This window comes from Bactrocera tryoni, chromosome 2, assembly GCF_016617805.1.
Source record: "Bactrocera tryoni isolate S06 chromosome 2, CSIRO_BtryS06_freeze2, whole genome shotgun sequence".
Lineage (NCBI taxonomy): Eukaryota > Metazoa > Arthropoda > Insecta > Diptera > Tephritidae > Bactrocera > Bactrocera tryoni.
The window spans coordinates 3610876-3624316 of NC_052500.1; the positions used below are offsets into that span (position 1 = coordinate 3610876).

General features: G+C 38.4%; 1 protein-coding gene across 1 annotated transcript; it reads right to left on the bottom strand.

Moving 5' to 3' along the window:
* Positions 1-1059: 1059 nt before the first annotated feature.
* LOC120767963 (ATP-binding cassette sub-family G member 1) lies at positions 1060-9618 on the bottom strand. The gene is made up of 6 exons (XM_040094356.1): positions 8787-9618; positions 7811-8119; positions 4565-5907; positions 4397-4497; positions 3988-4276; positions 1060-3919 (listed from the first exon to the last, which is right to left on the bottom strand). The coding sequence occupies exons 1-6, from the start codon at positions 9272-9274 to the stop codon at positions 3708-3710; spliced, it is 2742 nt and encodes a 913-aa protein (XP_039950290.1). The 5' UTR covers positions 9275-9618; the 3' UTR covers positions 1060-3707.
* Between the last annotated feature and the right edge of the window lie 3823 nt (positions 9619-13441).

Genomic DNA, 13441 nt, shown 5'->3' on the forward strand with positions numbered 1-13441 from the left:
CAACTTCATATTTACAAAACACACATCTCAAAGTACAGAAATGTCCGTTGTTCGCTTGCATTAAATAACAATTGGTGATTACATACATACATAGATATATGTATATGTATATATGTATATGTAGAATTGCTATATTTATTAATCACTTATGTATATGCATAATTTTTTAAATTTTTTCTTAATTTTTTTTAATTTTTTTAAATTATAATTTTTTGTTTTTTCTTAATTTTTTTTTCATATATATATGAATTTTGTGTTTGATTTTCACATACATACAAACAGGTGCATTTCTTTATTTTTGCATAGAGAGGTGCGTAAGTATTTACTAAGTGGATATAGTGATGTTTTCAACAAATATGGACAATTTGTAGATGCGTTCTTTTGCGGCGAAGCGCTTGAGATACTTGCAAATATTTATTTTGATGGATTTTTTTAATTTTGCTGACGTTAATATTATGGGATTTATATTTATATTTTTATTTTGTGATGTTAAGATTACGAGATTCATATTTTTAACTTTTTTGTTTTTATAGTTTAGGTTTTTATGAGAAACTTTTCTTCCAACTCTTACTTTATATGTTTGTGTGGATGCTGTTACTGAGTTTTTTTTTAAATTTTTGACAATTTAATGGTTTATTGCACACTAAGATATTATGTTCTATTTTTAATTCTTTGCTTACAATTTGGTATTTTATAAATTTTTTCTTAATTTTTTAATCAGTTCAAGTATTATATAATTATAAATAATGTATAAATATTTTTTTTTATTTAATTTCCCTGGCTATTTATGCCTAGACAGGAAAGTGAGGCTCCTCTAGAGAAGCAGGAGATGACATTTTAGCGAAAAAATGCAGAAAAAAAGTAAAAATCTCGCGCCTTAAGAAAATTGTATTGCTTAGTTTTATGCTTCAAACGAATGGCTTTATAAGTGTGTTGATTTTAATAGCAAACATTATAAAAAATGCGTATATTTCAAAAAAAACTTTCTTCTTGACTCACTTGAACAATACAACTCTAATTTTTAACCACTTAGCTTACATACTTAATCTAGAATTCGTCTTCTTTAACAATCCTTTCATTAAAATCGTTAATCTACTTTCATATTTCGTTTTAGATACCCGATAGTACACCAGTTCATACATTAAATCCCGGTTATGCACCTTTCAACTTTTTTACCATTTTTCTTAAGTTTGTTTCTTACGAATTTCGTTAGTTTCCAACAACACTTAACCTAAATCGCACTACAAAAATAAACTTGTTCATAATTGGAAAAACAGTTCACTTTATATTGATCTAAAAACGTTTTCCAACACACACATTCAATGCTCATCAAGTCCATCGCATTCAAATTCCAACTTTTTTTAATCAAAAAAAAAATTATAAAATTATTTACTTTTATTTTTTTTATTTAATAAAAAGTAAGGACAAAAAGTGCACAATAAAATACCAAAAATAAGTATTGAAACATATTTACATACAGATCTCTAAGTATTTGGCATTGCAGTAATTGAAAAAAGTAATTATGTTTAAAGTGACAAAGTAGTTAGTTTCTAATAAAATTTTTTATTTGTTCTAAAACGAAATTAATATCAAACAACGCAGACATATCACAATTTCTTCAATATCACCTCAGCATGCTTGCTTTAGAACCTTCTTGGACGATTTCCAAATGTGTATATCGCGTATATACAAAATCATGTGCATAATTGCTTGTAGACTTTCATTAAAAATATTAAGAATTTATTATTATTTCTTGGATTAAGTGTATTTAACTTAATATGTCTTTATAAATGCCATAAGTCATTTGCAGTTGGAGAGGGAATAATGGCTGTGTTTGTAACATACATATTTACATATGAATTTGTCTGTTATAAATGGCAAATTGGTTTTAATTTTGTGCATACTTTTGGGCGTTTTCCAAAGAGTACTTTTTATTACTTTTTATGGAAATTATATTTTGAATTGAAGTGAATCAAAAGTGCCATTCAGCTTAGTTGTCGTCTCGATTTCATAGATCTCAACACAACTTATGACCGTTTTCTATCAGATAATTACTGGTTAACTTAACCGGTAAAGAAATTATTTAACCGGCAAATAACATTTTTTAACCAAAACTTAGCTGACAGCTGACTGCTAACCGAAAATTGAGTAAACGAATCTAAAAGAGTGTAATCCCATCACAAAGACGACTAACTATAATACCCCGTCAGCCTAGAAATATGCTTTCTTGTGTAGTCGAACCTAAGTCAGCAATTTATCGCAATAAAATACCTTCTTTGACACTCTTGTGCTTGATAATTGAAATTTATTGCAGACAATCTGGTCCAAAAAGGGAAAGATGGGTGTGACAAAGAACTGAAGGGAACCAGCATATGATATTTCCCTAAATATTGTTTTCTTTTTGTAATGACAAGTTGTAATAAGTACGAGCAAGAAATTTTTTTCCTTAAAATTTATTTAAAGGGTTCGAATAATTTCCAGGGAATATTTTATCGTGGACCAAGACCCTTAGCTTTGAAACTTTCGAGTCATAAAATCTTCAGTTATTATTTCTTGCCCGCAGTTTGTTCGAATTAAATAAAATTTTTCGCGCTGAAAAGTATGCTAAAGTCTATAAATAAAATTCACGCGAATTCAAGGAAATGGCGTAATGAATTTTAAGCGGCAAAATGGTGAACTTCATTCAGACAAATCTAGGTAAAAAACGTTAAAAACCAAAATATAGAATACTAGTGCTGATTTTTATTCAAAAATCTTCTTTTTTTACTGATATTCGGCGCTATAAGGGCTATCATAACAAAATTAATGGCTCAATGGGTTTTGCAAAACTGCTCCATTTTTGCATAGTCAAGCTAACTGTGGTGTACCTGATCGCCATTTTCACTAGAAGTCGAATATGTACCAAACAGTTTTAAGGGATATATCATTGGCTGTAGTTTTTGTTATTGTTGTAGCGGCAGAAAACATTCCTAAAGAAATTTCCAGGAATGGTGCTGAGTTGACAGTCCTAGGCCGAATAAAAATGTGGGCCCGTTTGAGTTTCTTAGACCCGACTGTTATAGGAACGGTCGTTTTGTTGGTCACATACATCGGTTACTGACATTCGTAGCTAACATACATATGTACAATATCTAAAAAACCAGTTGTGTGTCTACAATCCGCTTGCGTTAAGCATGCGTTTTCAATATCGTGCTGTTTGTCTTGTATAGTAATGCTGGTTCTTTTTGAGTTATGTTGTTTTATTGAAAATCTAATATTTCTTCTAATAATATTTCAAGCTAATTACGCGCTAATCTTACAAATATGCCAACTTCTTGCCATAGAAATTCTTATGTAGTAACAAAAGTGGGGGGTGGAAAGAAAATTAAAGCACCGCAAGCAAGCATGCATCTTAATATATATACATACATACATATAGTACAGTTATTTGATTACTTGTAAATTACATGATCCGTATGCGTAAAAATTCTACGATAATAAAATATATTTATATCAATTCAAGGCGCTAAATAATATCAAGTTCAATATATATGGTATAAAAAACACACACACACACATTAAACGTGTGATCCCAAACAAACTGAAATCAGCGTGAAATGCTTATGGAACTGTCTTTGTGACTGTCTCTACTTATAAATACATAACATAGATATAGATAATATAATTACACCGTACAACTATTTATATATTATATAAGCGACGAGCGCTTAGCGTATGAGGTGCAGCTTCCAGCGCAGCACGAAGTACGCGATAATACGTAGCGCTACGAAGGTGCCGAGCAGTGCCACCGCATCTATCCAGTACTCGGCATTGTCCATCGACATCTCCTCCAAGAACTTCTTGGGACTGCGGAAATGGCAGTACATTTCGTGGCACTCCAGTTTAGCGCGATCCATGCCATATATCGACACCATGGCGCCTAAATTGTAAGAAAAGAACGTAAAGTTAACAAGTTTCCTGCCACTGGAGTCAATAAAGTGGACTCACCTTCGAAACCATAGCGCACATAGCTAACATAGGTCACCCACTGCAGGTAGCCCGGTATGGTGTCGAAGTTAACGAAGAAGCCGGAGAAGAGTATGGTTGGTATTGTTGTGACGGGGCCGAGAAAGACGCCCGCTTCGATATTCATGCCAGCGCCAATCAGCAGGCCGAGCGACTGCGCCACCAGCGAGGTGAGCACGCAAATGAAGACGAACATCGAGATGCGCATCCACTCCATGGGCTGGGAGGTCAAATAGTAGACGACAATCACATAGACGCTGGAGAAGACGATCTGTGGAGAGGGCAATATGAAAGTTGAATGTGTGTAAAATATTGAAAAAGGTTTGTGAAAAGTGCCGAGATCCAATGAGTAGAGGCAGAGCGATGAAAGAGATGGAGGTTCATTACATACCTGAAACGGCAGATCAGCCATTGTCTTGGCAAAGTAGAAAGCCTTCAGCGAGTACCAGTAGTTCAAGTGCTCCCGCACAAACACCGACATTTCAGTAGGAACTGCGGATAAACGAATTTTCAGCTTAATTACAGCTAAGTTTGAAACGATTCTCGCAACTTTACTTACACGTCAATATCGTCGGCATCATCGCCGTGAACATGGTGAAGAGCGTGGTGAAGAAGATACAGCCCGCATTGCTCATCACCTTCGAAGCTTCATTGCCCACATCGTAGTAGATCATGCCGATAATGGCGCCGACAATGACGTGCGAGGCCAAACGCATATGCGTCAGCATGCGATCGCGCATGATGGTTACAAACGAGCGCTTCAGCAGTATCCAGAACTGTGTCCAGCCGCTGGTGGGGAAGCCAGAGCTGTTGGGCAGCGTAACAACACTTTCATGCGAGTCCAAGAGCGAGGTGGTGCAACCTGCGGCGGCTGCCTTCTCTGCAGCGCCGGTGAGCGCAACTTGTCCGCCCTTCGAACTGAAGCTGCAGCTGTAGTGCAGTCCGCTGTTGGAGTTGCCATTGTCATTGTTGCTGTTTGGAATGTTCAAGTTGATAACTGTGCAGTCGGATAGTTGTGATTGTTGCGTCTCCAATATGGGATTGTTGAGTGCATTCGAATGTGATATTAAAGTGCTGGACATTTCATCCATTTTGCATTTTTCATCCTCCAGTGTTAGAGTTGTGGTTGCCGTTAGTGTTGCATTGTTCGTACTTGTGCTGTTGGAGTTGTTGCAGTCATTGTCACCTTTGACAATGTCATTGGCAATGCCGCGCACAGCCGTCAAGCCGTAGTCTTTGTGACTAAATTTCTTGCACTCGCCGCTTTTGACCGCCGCCACCAGCTTTTGCACAGATTCGCCATACTCGCCGCTGGCTACCTCCAGCACATAATCGGCCGGATTGTGATATGAAGGGCAGTTGTAGCCGAGCGACGAGAGGAATGGCACCAGACCGCGTACGCGTCCTTCGTACATGCACTGGCCCTCGGCGAGCATGTACAAGTGATCGAACTTTTCAAAGAGACGCGCCGACGGCTGGTGAATGGTGCAAACGATAGTGCGACCGCCACGTGCCAACGACTTGAGCAAAGAAATTAGCTGGAAACACGTTGAACTATCCAAACCGGATGTGGGCTCGTCAAAGAACATCACTGGTGGATTATTAACCAACTCGAGTGCGATCGAGAGTCGTTTACGTTGTCCGCCCGACAGATTGCAGGTCTTCGTATTACTGGAATCCTTCAGACCGATCGTTTCGAGTATCTCGTGTACAACTACGCGTTTGGCCGCCAAATTCATATCTTTGCCCAACTTGAGATTGGCCGAGATCATCATGGCTTCATGCACTGTGAGATTGGCGATGAGTATATCATCTTGCATTATGTAGCAGGAAAGTTTACGAAAACGCCGCAGATTACGCTCTTTGCCATTGATCATCACCGAGCCGCTCAGCTGCGATGTTCTGAAACGAAAAGTGAGTGGTATTAACTAAAAAAAATTAATAGGAACGTTAATGATGCTGCGTAGCTCGTTTGAAAGCGTTAAAAAGCTTATGTGAAATATCATTTTCTTCTTCTTTATTATAAATTCAGATTTTGGGTAAAACCGTTCGGATTCAAAGAGTATATTTAAGTTTATTTAACTCAAACTACTAAAGAAATATAACTGACGTTGAGCAATACCAAAAGCTCCGTCACGATCGGGAAGGACCTCTCTGTTCGATACCAAACGAGGTTTCAGACAAGGCAACTAACTTCCTTTCGTACGACTTCTTCAATCTACTCTTGGAGAAAATAGTAAATAGTTCTGCAGAATTGAATAGAGAAGTTTATATCTTCTATAAAAGTGTACAGCTACTTTCGTACGCCAAAGATATCGATATTATGGGCCTCAACAACCGCGCCGTTAGTTCTTCCTTCTCCAGACTGGATAAGGCAGCAACGCAAACGGGTCTGGCAGAGAACGAGGGCAAGACGAAATATCTCCTGTCATCAAACAAACAGTCGCGGCTAGTCTCCCACGTCACTGTTAACAGTCATATTTTTGAAGTCGTAGATAATTTCGTCAACCTTGGAACCAGTATTAACAGCAACAACAATATCAGCCTCGAAAGCTTACGCATAAAAACTCTTTCCAACAGGCGGTACTTCGGACTGAGCAGGAAATTGAGAAGTAAAGTCCCCTCTCGACGAACAACGGCCAAACTCTTTAAGTCACTTAGTTCAGCGGCTACTCTGGCAATGTTATGTCGTACGTATGGAAGAAAACACTCCAGCTCTGAAAGTTTTCGGCACAGTACCAACCTGTGGCAACAGAGGAAGAGGAAGATCTCCACTCCCTTCAAAAGACCAGGTGGAGAAGGACCTGGCTTCGCTTGGAATCTCCAATTGGCGCCATATTGCGAAAAGAAGAAACTACTGGCGCGCTGTTGTAAACTCGGCTATAACCGCGAAAGCGGTGTCCACGCCAGTAAATAATAAGACTAAAGAAATATTGAAGAAATCATTCAATTATATTTAAAGGCCGGAACAAAGGACTATGTCTTGCTGTATAGGTATAAAAAGGAAGATTTTTATAATCAACGGCAAATAATAGAGCAAATAAAGGCACAATAGCCTTTTTATGTTTTTGTCGAGCTGAATCGGAGCTTTTATTATTAAGACGCTGAACTGGTAAGTAGCCAGGGCCAAGTCTTCAATAAATCACTTAACACATAAACGAAACTGTCAGCAAAGAATTTGAATGGTCTTATCTCTCTTTGCCTCAAAAGGAACCTAATATTGTTTCAAGTGCCCATAAACTGTCAACAAACACACACACGTCGAATATCAATAAACAGCAAAGCACGAAACAAAGCAACAAATCTGAAAACACTCGAAGAATGTCAAATGCGAAATACCATAAAGGGAAGTAGTCCTAAATAGCGTCATATAATAATATGACTTGTGTCGCAAAGGACGTGTTGACAAGACGGAATCGCTTGCGGTTCTCAACTGAACGAAGGAAGGCGAAGGAAGGCGAAGGAATCGTATTCGACTCTTCAGTGTGTGCGAAAATAGAACAAGGAAGGAAGCCATAAACGAATATTAATGCTTGGCACACTGAACACTTTTCCTGCGCCGTGCTTGTATGTGAATATAGACACACTTATGTATATAGTGCTTATAACGACTTGCGACTTATTGGATTAGGTAAACTTTAGCAGCTTTATGGATCCGAATGTGACCGCAGGAACATAATTACCGCTCTCATTTCCTTCATAAGCTTCTCTTGCATTTCTTTCAACAACTTTTACTAATTTCCTAGTTTTTTTATACTCCTAATATTCCCATCTTATAAATGCCTATGAGTGCTGTTGTACTTACTTGTAGCCGGCCAGAATGTTCATAAGTGTACTCTTCCCCGCACCGGACGGTCCCATGATGGCGGTGAGTTCGCCATTGCGAAACTTGCCCGAAACACTTTTCAGTATGGTCTTCAAGCCGCGCCTTCGTCCTTCCGAGACGGAATATGAAATATCAGCGAACTCGATGTCGACCGGCGGCCGCTGTGGCAGGTGTGACAGTGTGACGGTGCCTTTCTTGTGACCATTTGGACTGCAGCTATTTTGTATCTTTGGTGCGAGTATGTGATTTTGACTGGGAATACCGCCATTGCACAGATTATTTTGCGAGCTGCAATGGAAGAAGGGAAAAAAATTTAAAAAATGTGTTATGGTTAATTTATTATATCATGGGTTTAAATACAGTAGTCTGATACAACGATATCTCTGTCGAGTTTGCAATACCTTTCAAAGATCCTGGTACCATCCCTTATTGGAAAAGGTAATATTTAACCTAAAAAATGATTGAAAAGATTCAAGAAACCGCGTACTTTCTCCCTAAACCTAAAAAATTTGATGTAAAATTCATGGGAAAACTCCGTCCGTTGAGTGATTAAAAGACTTGAGCCGCTCAATCAAGTCTAAGAGATATCAGGTATCAGGACATATCAGTAGTCACCGCAATTTGGTATTGAATTGATTCAATCTTCTGTGAAGCTTATATTGACAAAACAGTTCGGCAGGATAACGAACCAACGCTTAAGTTGAAAGTAGTTAAGAGGTCATGGAATGCGGAAAGGTCCACATTTTGGACCACGGAACTACATTTATATCGTGTACGCCTAACTTATTTTACTGCTTTTTCAATTATAAAGAATTTCGAGAACCCAAACCAGATCTTAAAGTCGCTTTGCTGTTCCACTTGTTCAGCGTCTTTAAAAACTACAAACTTCCACTACTTTAACTTAGCACTATGATTAACAATTTGCAATAAAACGAAATAAAATTGGTTTGCCTACTTCAGCGGCTTCAGCCACGCTGCCATTTTAGCTGCAAACTCCTGTCGCAGTTGACCTGAATTCTGCCACGTTCCTTGCACTTCGTGCTCCCCTTGCAATGCGCTTACATAGCCATTCTTTGTGAGTTTTGTTTGTACGAAACAGGATAACGGCCGCGCATGGCGTGCATTCGACTTGCCACTACAATCGTTCAACATGTCCGCATAGGCCTCCACGTACTCTGAATGCCGGCGTTGCACCGCAAAATTGTCCACAAAGCCCGAGTTGCGTATGCCGCCATCCGCATCGACAGCGGCCTGCCTTGCGCCGCCTGCATTGAGGGGTCGCTGTGCCGCGTTGGTTGGGTTAATGTCTTTGGCGGCAGTGCCATTTCGATGGCAATTCAGCACCAGCTGGCTGCCGCTATCCGTGCTGCTGCAGCGTGTTAGCAGCTGCGGCTGTGAGGTTGTTAAATTATCTAAAATACTGCAACCAGATGTGTGCGACATTCTCAATACTTGTCGCCTGTGCGCAGGGTTTCACGCATTGATTTTATGGAATACTGTTGGTAAAGATTTTCGAAGCTCTGAATTTTTATTGCATTATTTATAGTTCAATATTTAATCGGTTTGCGGAGTTAGCTAGGCTGTCCTTGTTGTCCTCTTGTTGTTTAAATTTTCGATTTTTAAAACACTTCACGTTCCAGTTCCTTTGTTAAACACTTCTTATAGTCAGTACACTTTAACTGTTAATAAGTTCACACACTATATTTAAAGGAAGAATAAATTAAATCCTTTTATTGCCAACTGCCGCTCGGCCAGTACGTTAAACTTGCGCCCATCAAGAAGCACTGAACTAAGCTCGCCAGCCCAACTATGTTTACACTTAAAGTTTTGCGCGTCTTCTTCGGCTGGCGATCGCATTGTTCTGCCCGCATCACGCCCTGCCTACGGTCTTTGCTTAGCTGCGAGCGGTATGACTTGGCTGTGCGGCGAATGAGCGTTAAAGGCGTGAGCGCCTCATGGAATGGGTGGCCGCGTGAACCGCTTAGTGTGCGCGTGTGTGTGTGCAGTGGTGGATGGTGGCAGCGCGTATGAGTGGTTGTGACTTTGAATGGCTCGTAATGATGTGTCGAGAAATCTCAACATTGTGCTCTGGCTTTGTGGCAGTTGCTCAGCACCGCTTAGCCCCGGTTAAGTGCATGCAATGAAATGTTGCTGATGGTGTGCTTGACTATGTCGACGCTGATTATAATGAATAGCATAAGTTGAAAACGGCGATAGGGACAATCAAGAGGTATCACATTTGTAGATACAAATATTGAGCGGATTTACGGGTTTTTTAGTTTTTTTCCTTACTAACTTCGACTATCCCTTCAGTATGCACATTTCAAAAACATTTCAAACGTACAAAGTACTCAAGTGAATGACCGCTAATCAACGCCCTTTCTGGATCTTTTATTATGCAAGCAAGTTGTTTTTCAAGTGAAACTATTCGCTAACATCATGCCTCATGAAGAAGCGTTTCCAATCTGGAGCTTGTTTTGTTTTGACACAACGTCAGTCGTGGGCGTCTTATGGCATGAAAGAACTGAACTAGATTTAAAATGTCAGACACAATTGATTCGAAACATTATTCAATTGAGCAACTAAATTTTAAAGGGAACCCCTTTAAGGGCACACGGTGCGCATCACATATAAAAATTGACACAAACTGATGAGTGACTTTGTAAATTAAATATTGAACAAAAAATTTGTCTCAAAATTTCTAAAAATTTCGTGTGCAGAATCATTGCGAACGTTGGAAAGGGTTACGGTGATTCAGTTTTATCAAAAACACAAGCCTACGAGTGTTACAAAGCCTTCGAAAGCGGTCGGGAGATCGTTGAAGACTTGCCTCGTTCTGGACGACCTTCGACCTCTTCAACTGATGAAAATATTCAAAAAACCAAAGTATATGTATGGTTCTTGAATATCGTCAGGCAAGTGTTAGAGAGCTTGAATGATTTTGGTGAATATTTTGGATATGAAACGCGTTCTTGCTCGATTCTTCGCGATAAAGCTGAGTTTTTTTTTCAAAAATAGTGCCATAAACAGATCTCTTTGGACATGCTGCCGATGAGACATGAGTTTATGAGTTTGATATGCAAACAATTCAACAATCATCAGAACGGCACCCGTTTTCAGTCGATCGAAGGGATAAAGCCAAATTCGCTGAAGTAGCTGAAGGCCATCCCAAAAAATGATTATGAAAAGTGTTTCGATGACTGGAAAAATCGTTAGCATAAGTAACTAGTTCATATATGTATGTATATTAAACAGACAGACGGACATGGTTTAATCGTCTGAGCTCGTCACGCTAATCATTTATAGGATATCCGAGGTTTCCTTTCGAGTGTTACAATCCTCGTAGCAAACTTAATTTACCCTCTTCTGGGTAAAATTAAAGTTAATAAGAAGTTGTGAGAATGTACCCATTATTCAGTTAAAGTAAATAATAACAGCAACATTTAATGTTTGGCGTAAGTAGTAGAAATGAATTTTTTTGAGGTTGTGTTACAGTTACAGTAGTTCGAGTCTATCAAATTCATGCTGGTATGTCTGCAGTAGTGACCCACAATGCGTGTGCGTTGTAGTTTTTATGTCATAATTCTATAGATTGATGTAAATAGTGAGCGCTTCCACTCAATTGAAATGAACTGTGTCAACTCAAGAGGAAAACTAGTAAACAGTTATAAAGGGTAGACTGTTTGTGCAGTGGCGTTAATTTGGGTTCGAGCACAATAATAACAATAATAAATTCTTGAGTAAAATACTTTTGAATATTTGAGCAAAATTTGAGTTTAGGTTATAAAATGGTTATCTATTGGTTATCATACAACCATATTGAAACATAATTAGAGTTACAAACAGGTTATCTATTGGTTACTATATCTGATTGTTGTTTTTATTTTGTAAGTACTATGCAAGATTAAACAAAATATTAAAACTTCGCTGAAATTTTATTTTTTATTTTAAATGCCACATAAGTGTTAAAAAACCATTCTGAAAGATTTCTGCGATTCTGACTAAAATCTAAGTTGAAAGTAACAAAGCACCTTTCAACAGCGTGAGGTCGCTCACCACTTTACTCTGACTATAGTTGCCCACGCCGCCACTGGATTTTAAGTGCAAAAGCATGACGTAGTAAACCGGTCATACATACCCACATATGTACCCGTTTTTATTGTCGACACAAAAATGTGAGTACAAAACAAACAAAAGGTATTGACTTTTATTACTCTTTGTACTATTTGAGCAATTCACTTTCATGTTCGTTTAAGTGCATCCTCGTATGTGTGTGTGTGTTTGTGATATATCTACGGCTATTATGTGCATAACCACCCATAAATTCACAACCAATTCAGAGCGAGTAGTTCGCTTTTTTTGTAAATTTATGAGGAACTCTCTCATCTCCTCTTTTAATATGAGCTTTAAACTATTCGAAGGCTTTTCGAAGATCTTTTTTGATTATTTAGGATTTTTAAAAAAAATTTTAAATAAATATTAATAATAATGCACTGACAGTTAGTTAGCTGACAAACCAGTTCGTAACCACTCTTGAACTTGGCACCTGAAGCTCTTGCCGCCGCTCATTACGGGATTTCCTGTGCTCGTGAAGCACAAGCGCACACACATTTTGCCCAACGACGAGAATGTACCGTAATTAAATTGATAGCATGGAATCGCGCTGTCTGTCAGTAGCATGTTTACTGACATTGTTGTTGTACGTACTTACGGCATACACAAGGCATGTGTGTGTGTATCTATGTATGTGCACTTTGTTGGCGCTTCGTAGTGCTATTAATTGAATTAACGACATGATGCTGGGCGGCTCGTTGTGCGAAAACAACAACAACAACACAAACAAATACAGCGAATGCACTTTTGCATAGACTTTTGAATGAAGATGGACAAAGTGGTCGAAAGGCCGTGCCTCTTGCGCCTGTTGCTGGCGCATTAAGAAGCTAAAATATTGACTCTGTGGGTGCAATTGAGCGTTTTGACCTTTGCACTTGGCCGAAAGCTGCTTAATTTGTGCAGATTGTTGCTGATTGCGTAACACGAAATATTCTTTTGAAGGAACGTGAAGTTTGATAGAAGTGTTAGCTTTATGTGAGACTCGATGTTTTTCAGCATTCCTACTTTCCGATCGAAAGTTCGCTTGGAATATAAAATCGTTTGGCTGGAAATTCCACTGTTGGACAGGTTTAATTTATTTAGCGGTGAAGCTCATGGAATCGTCGTCATCTCTGACTATTAAATTAAAGCGTTTGGAATTATTTCCAAGAATTAGCAATGACTGTTAGGAAATTTATCGTTTAGTGAATCATTTGTTAACTCAGCTAAGAGGAGAAGTTAGTGGAGTTCTTTTTTTACTTACAAAGCTCGTCTTAATGTTGCCCACAAAGTTGAGGGACTCAATGATTCTAAGCTGTCTTTCAAAAGTTCTTTCATAAATGCTGTTAAAAATTATTCGTTGTGGCAATACCGAAGCCAAAGGAACCTTTTAAATAAAACAGGGTTGCCACCTGTTTAAAAAATGTCTAGAAATTTACAAGAAAAACTAATTAAAATTTGAAAAAATGTTGCTGTCAAACTTAAGAAACTAAAGAAAACTTGTAATCGAAAATTATT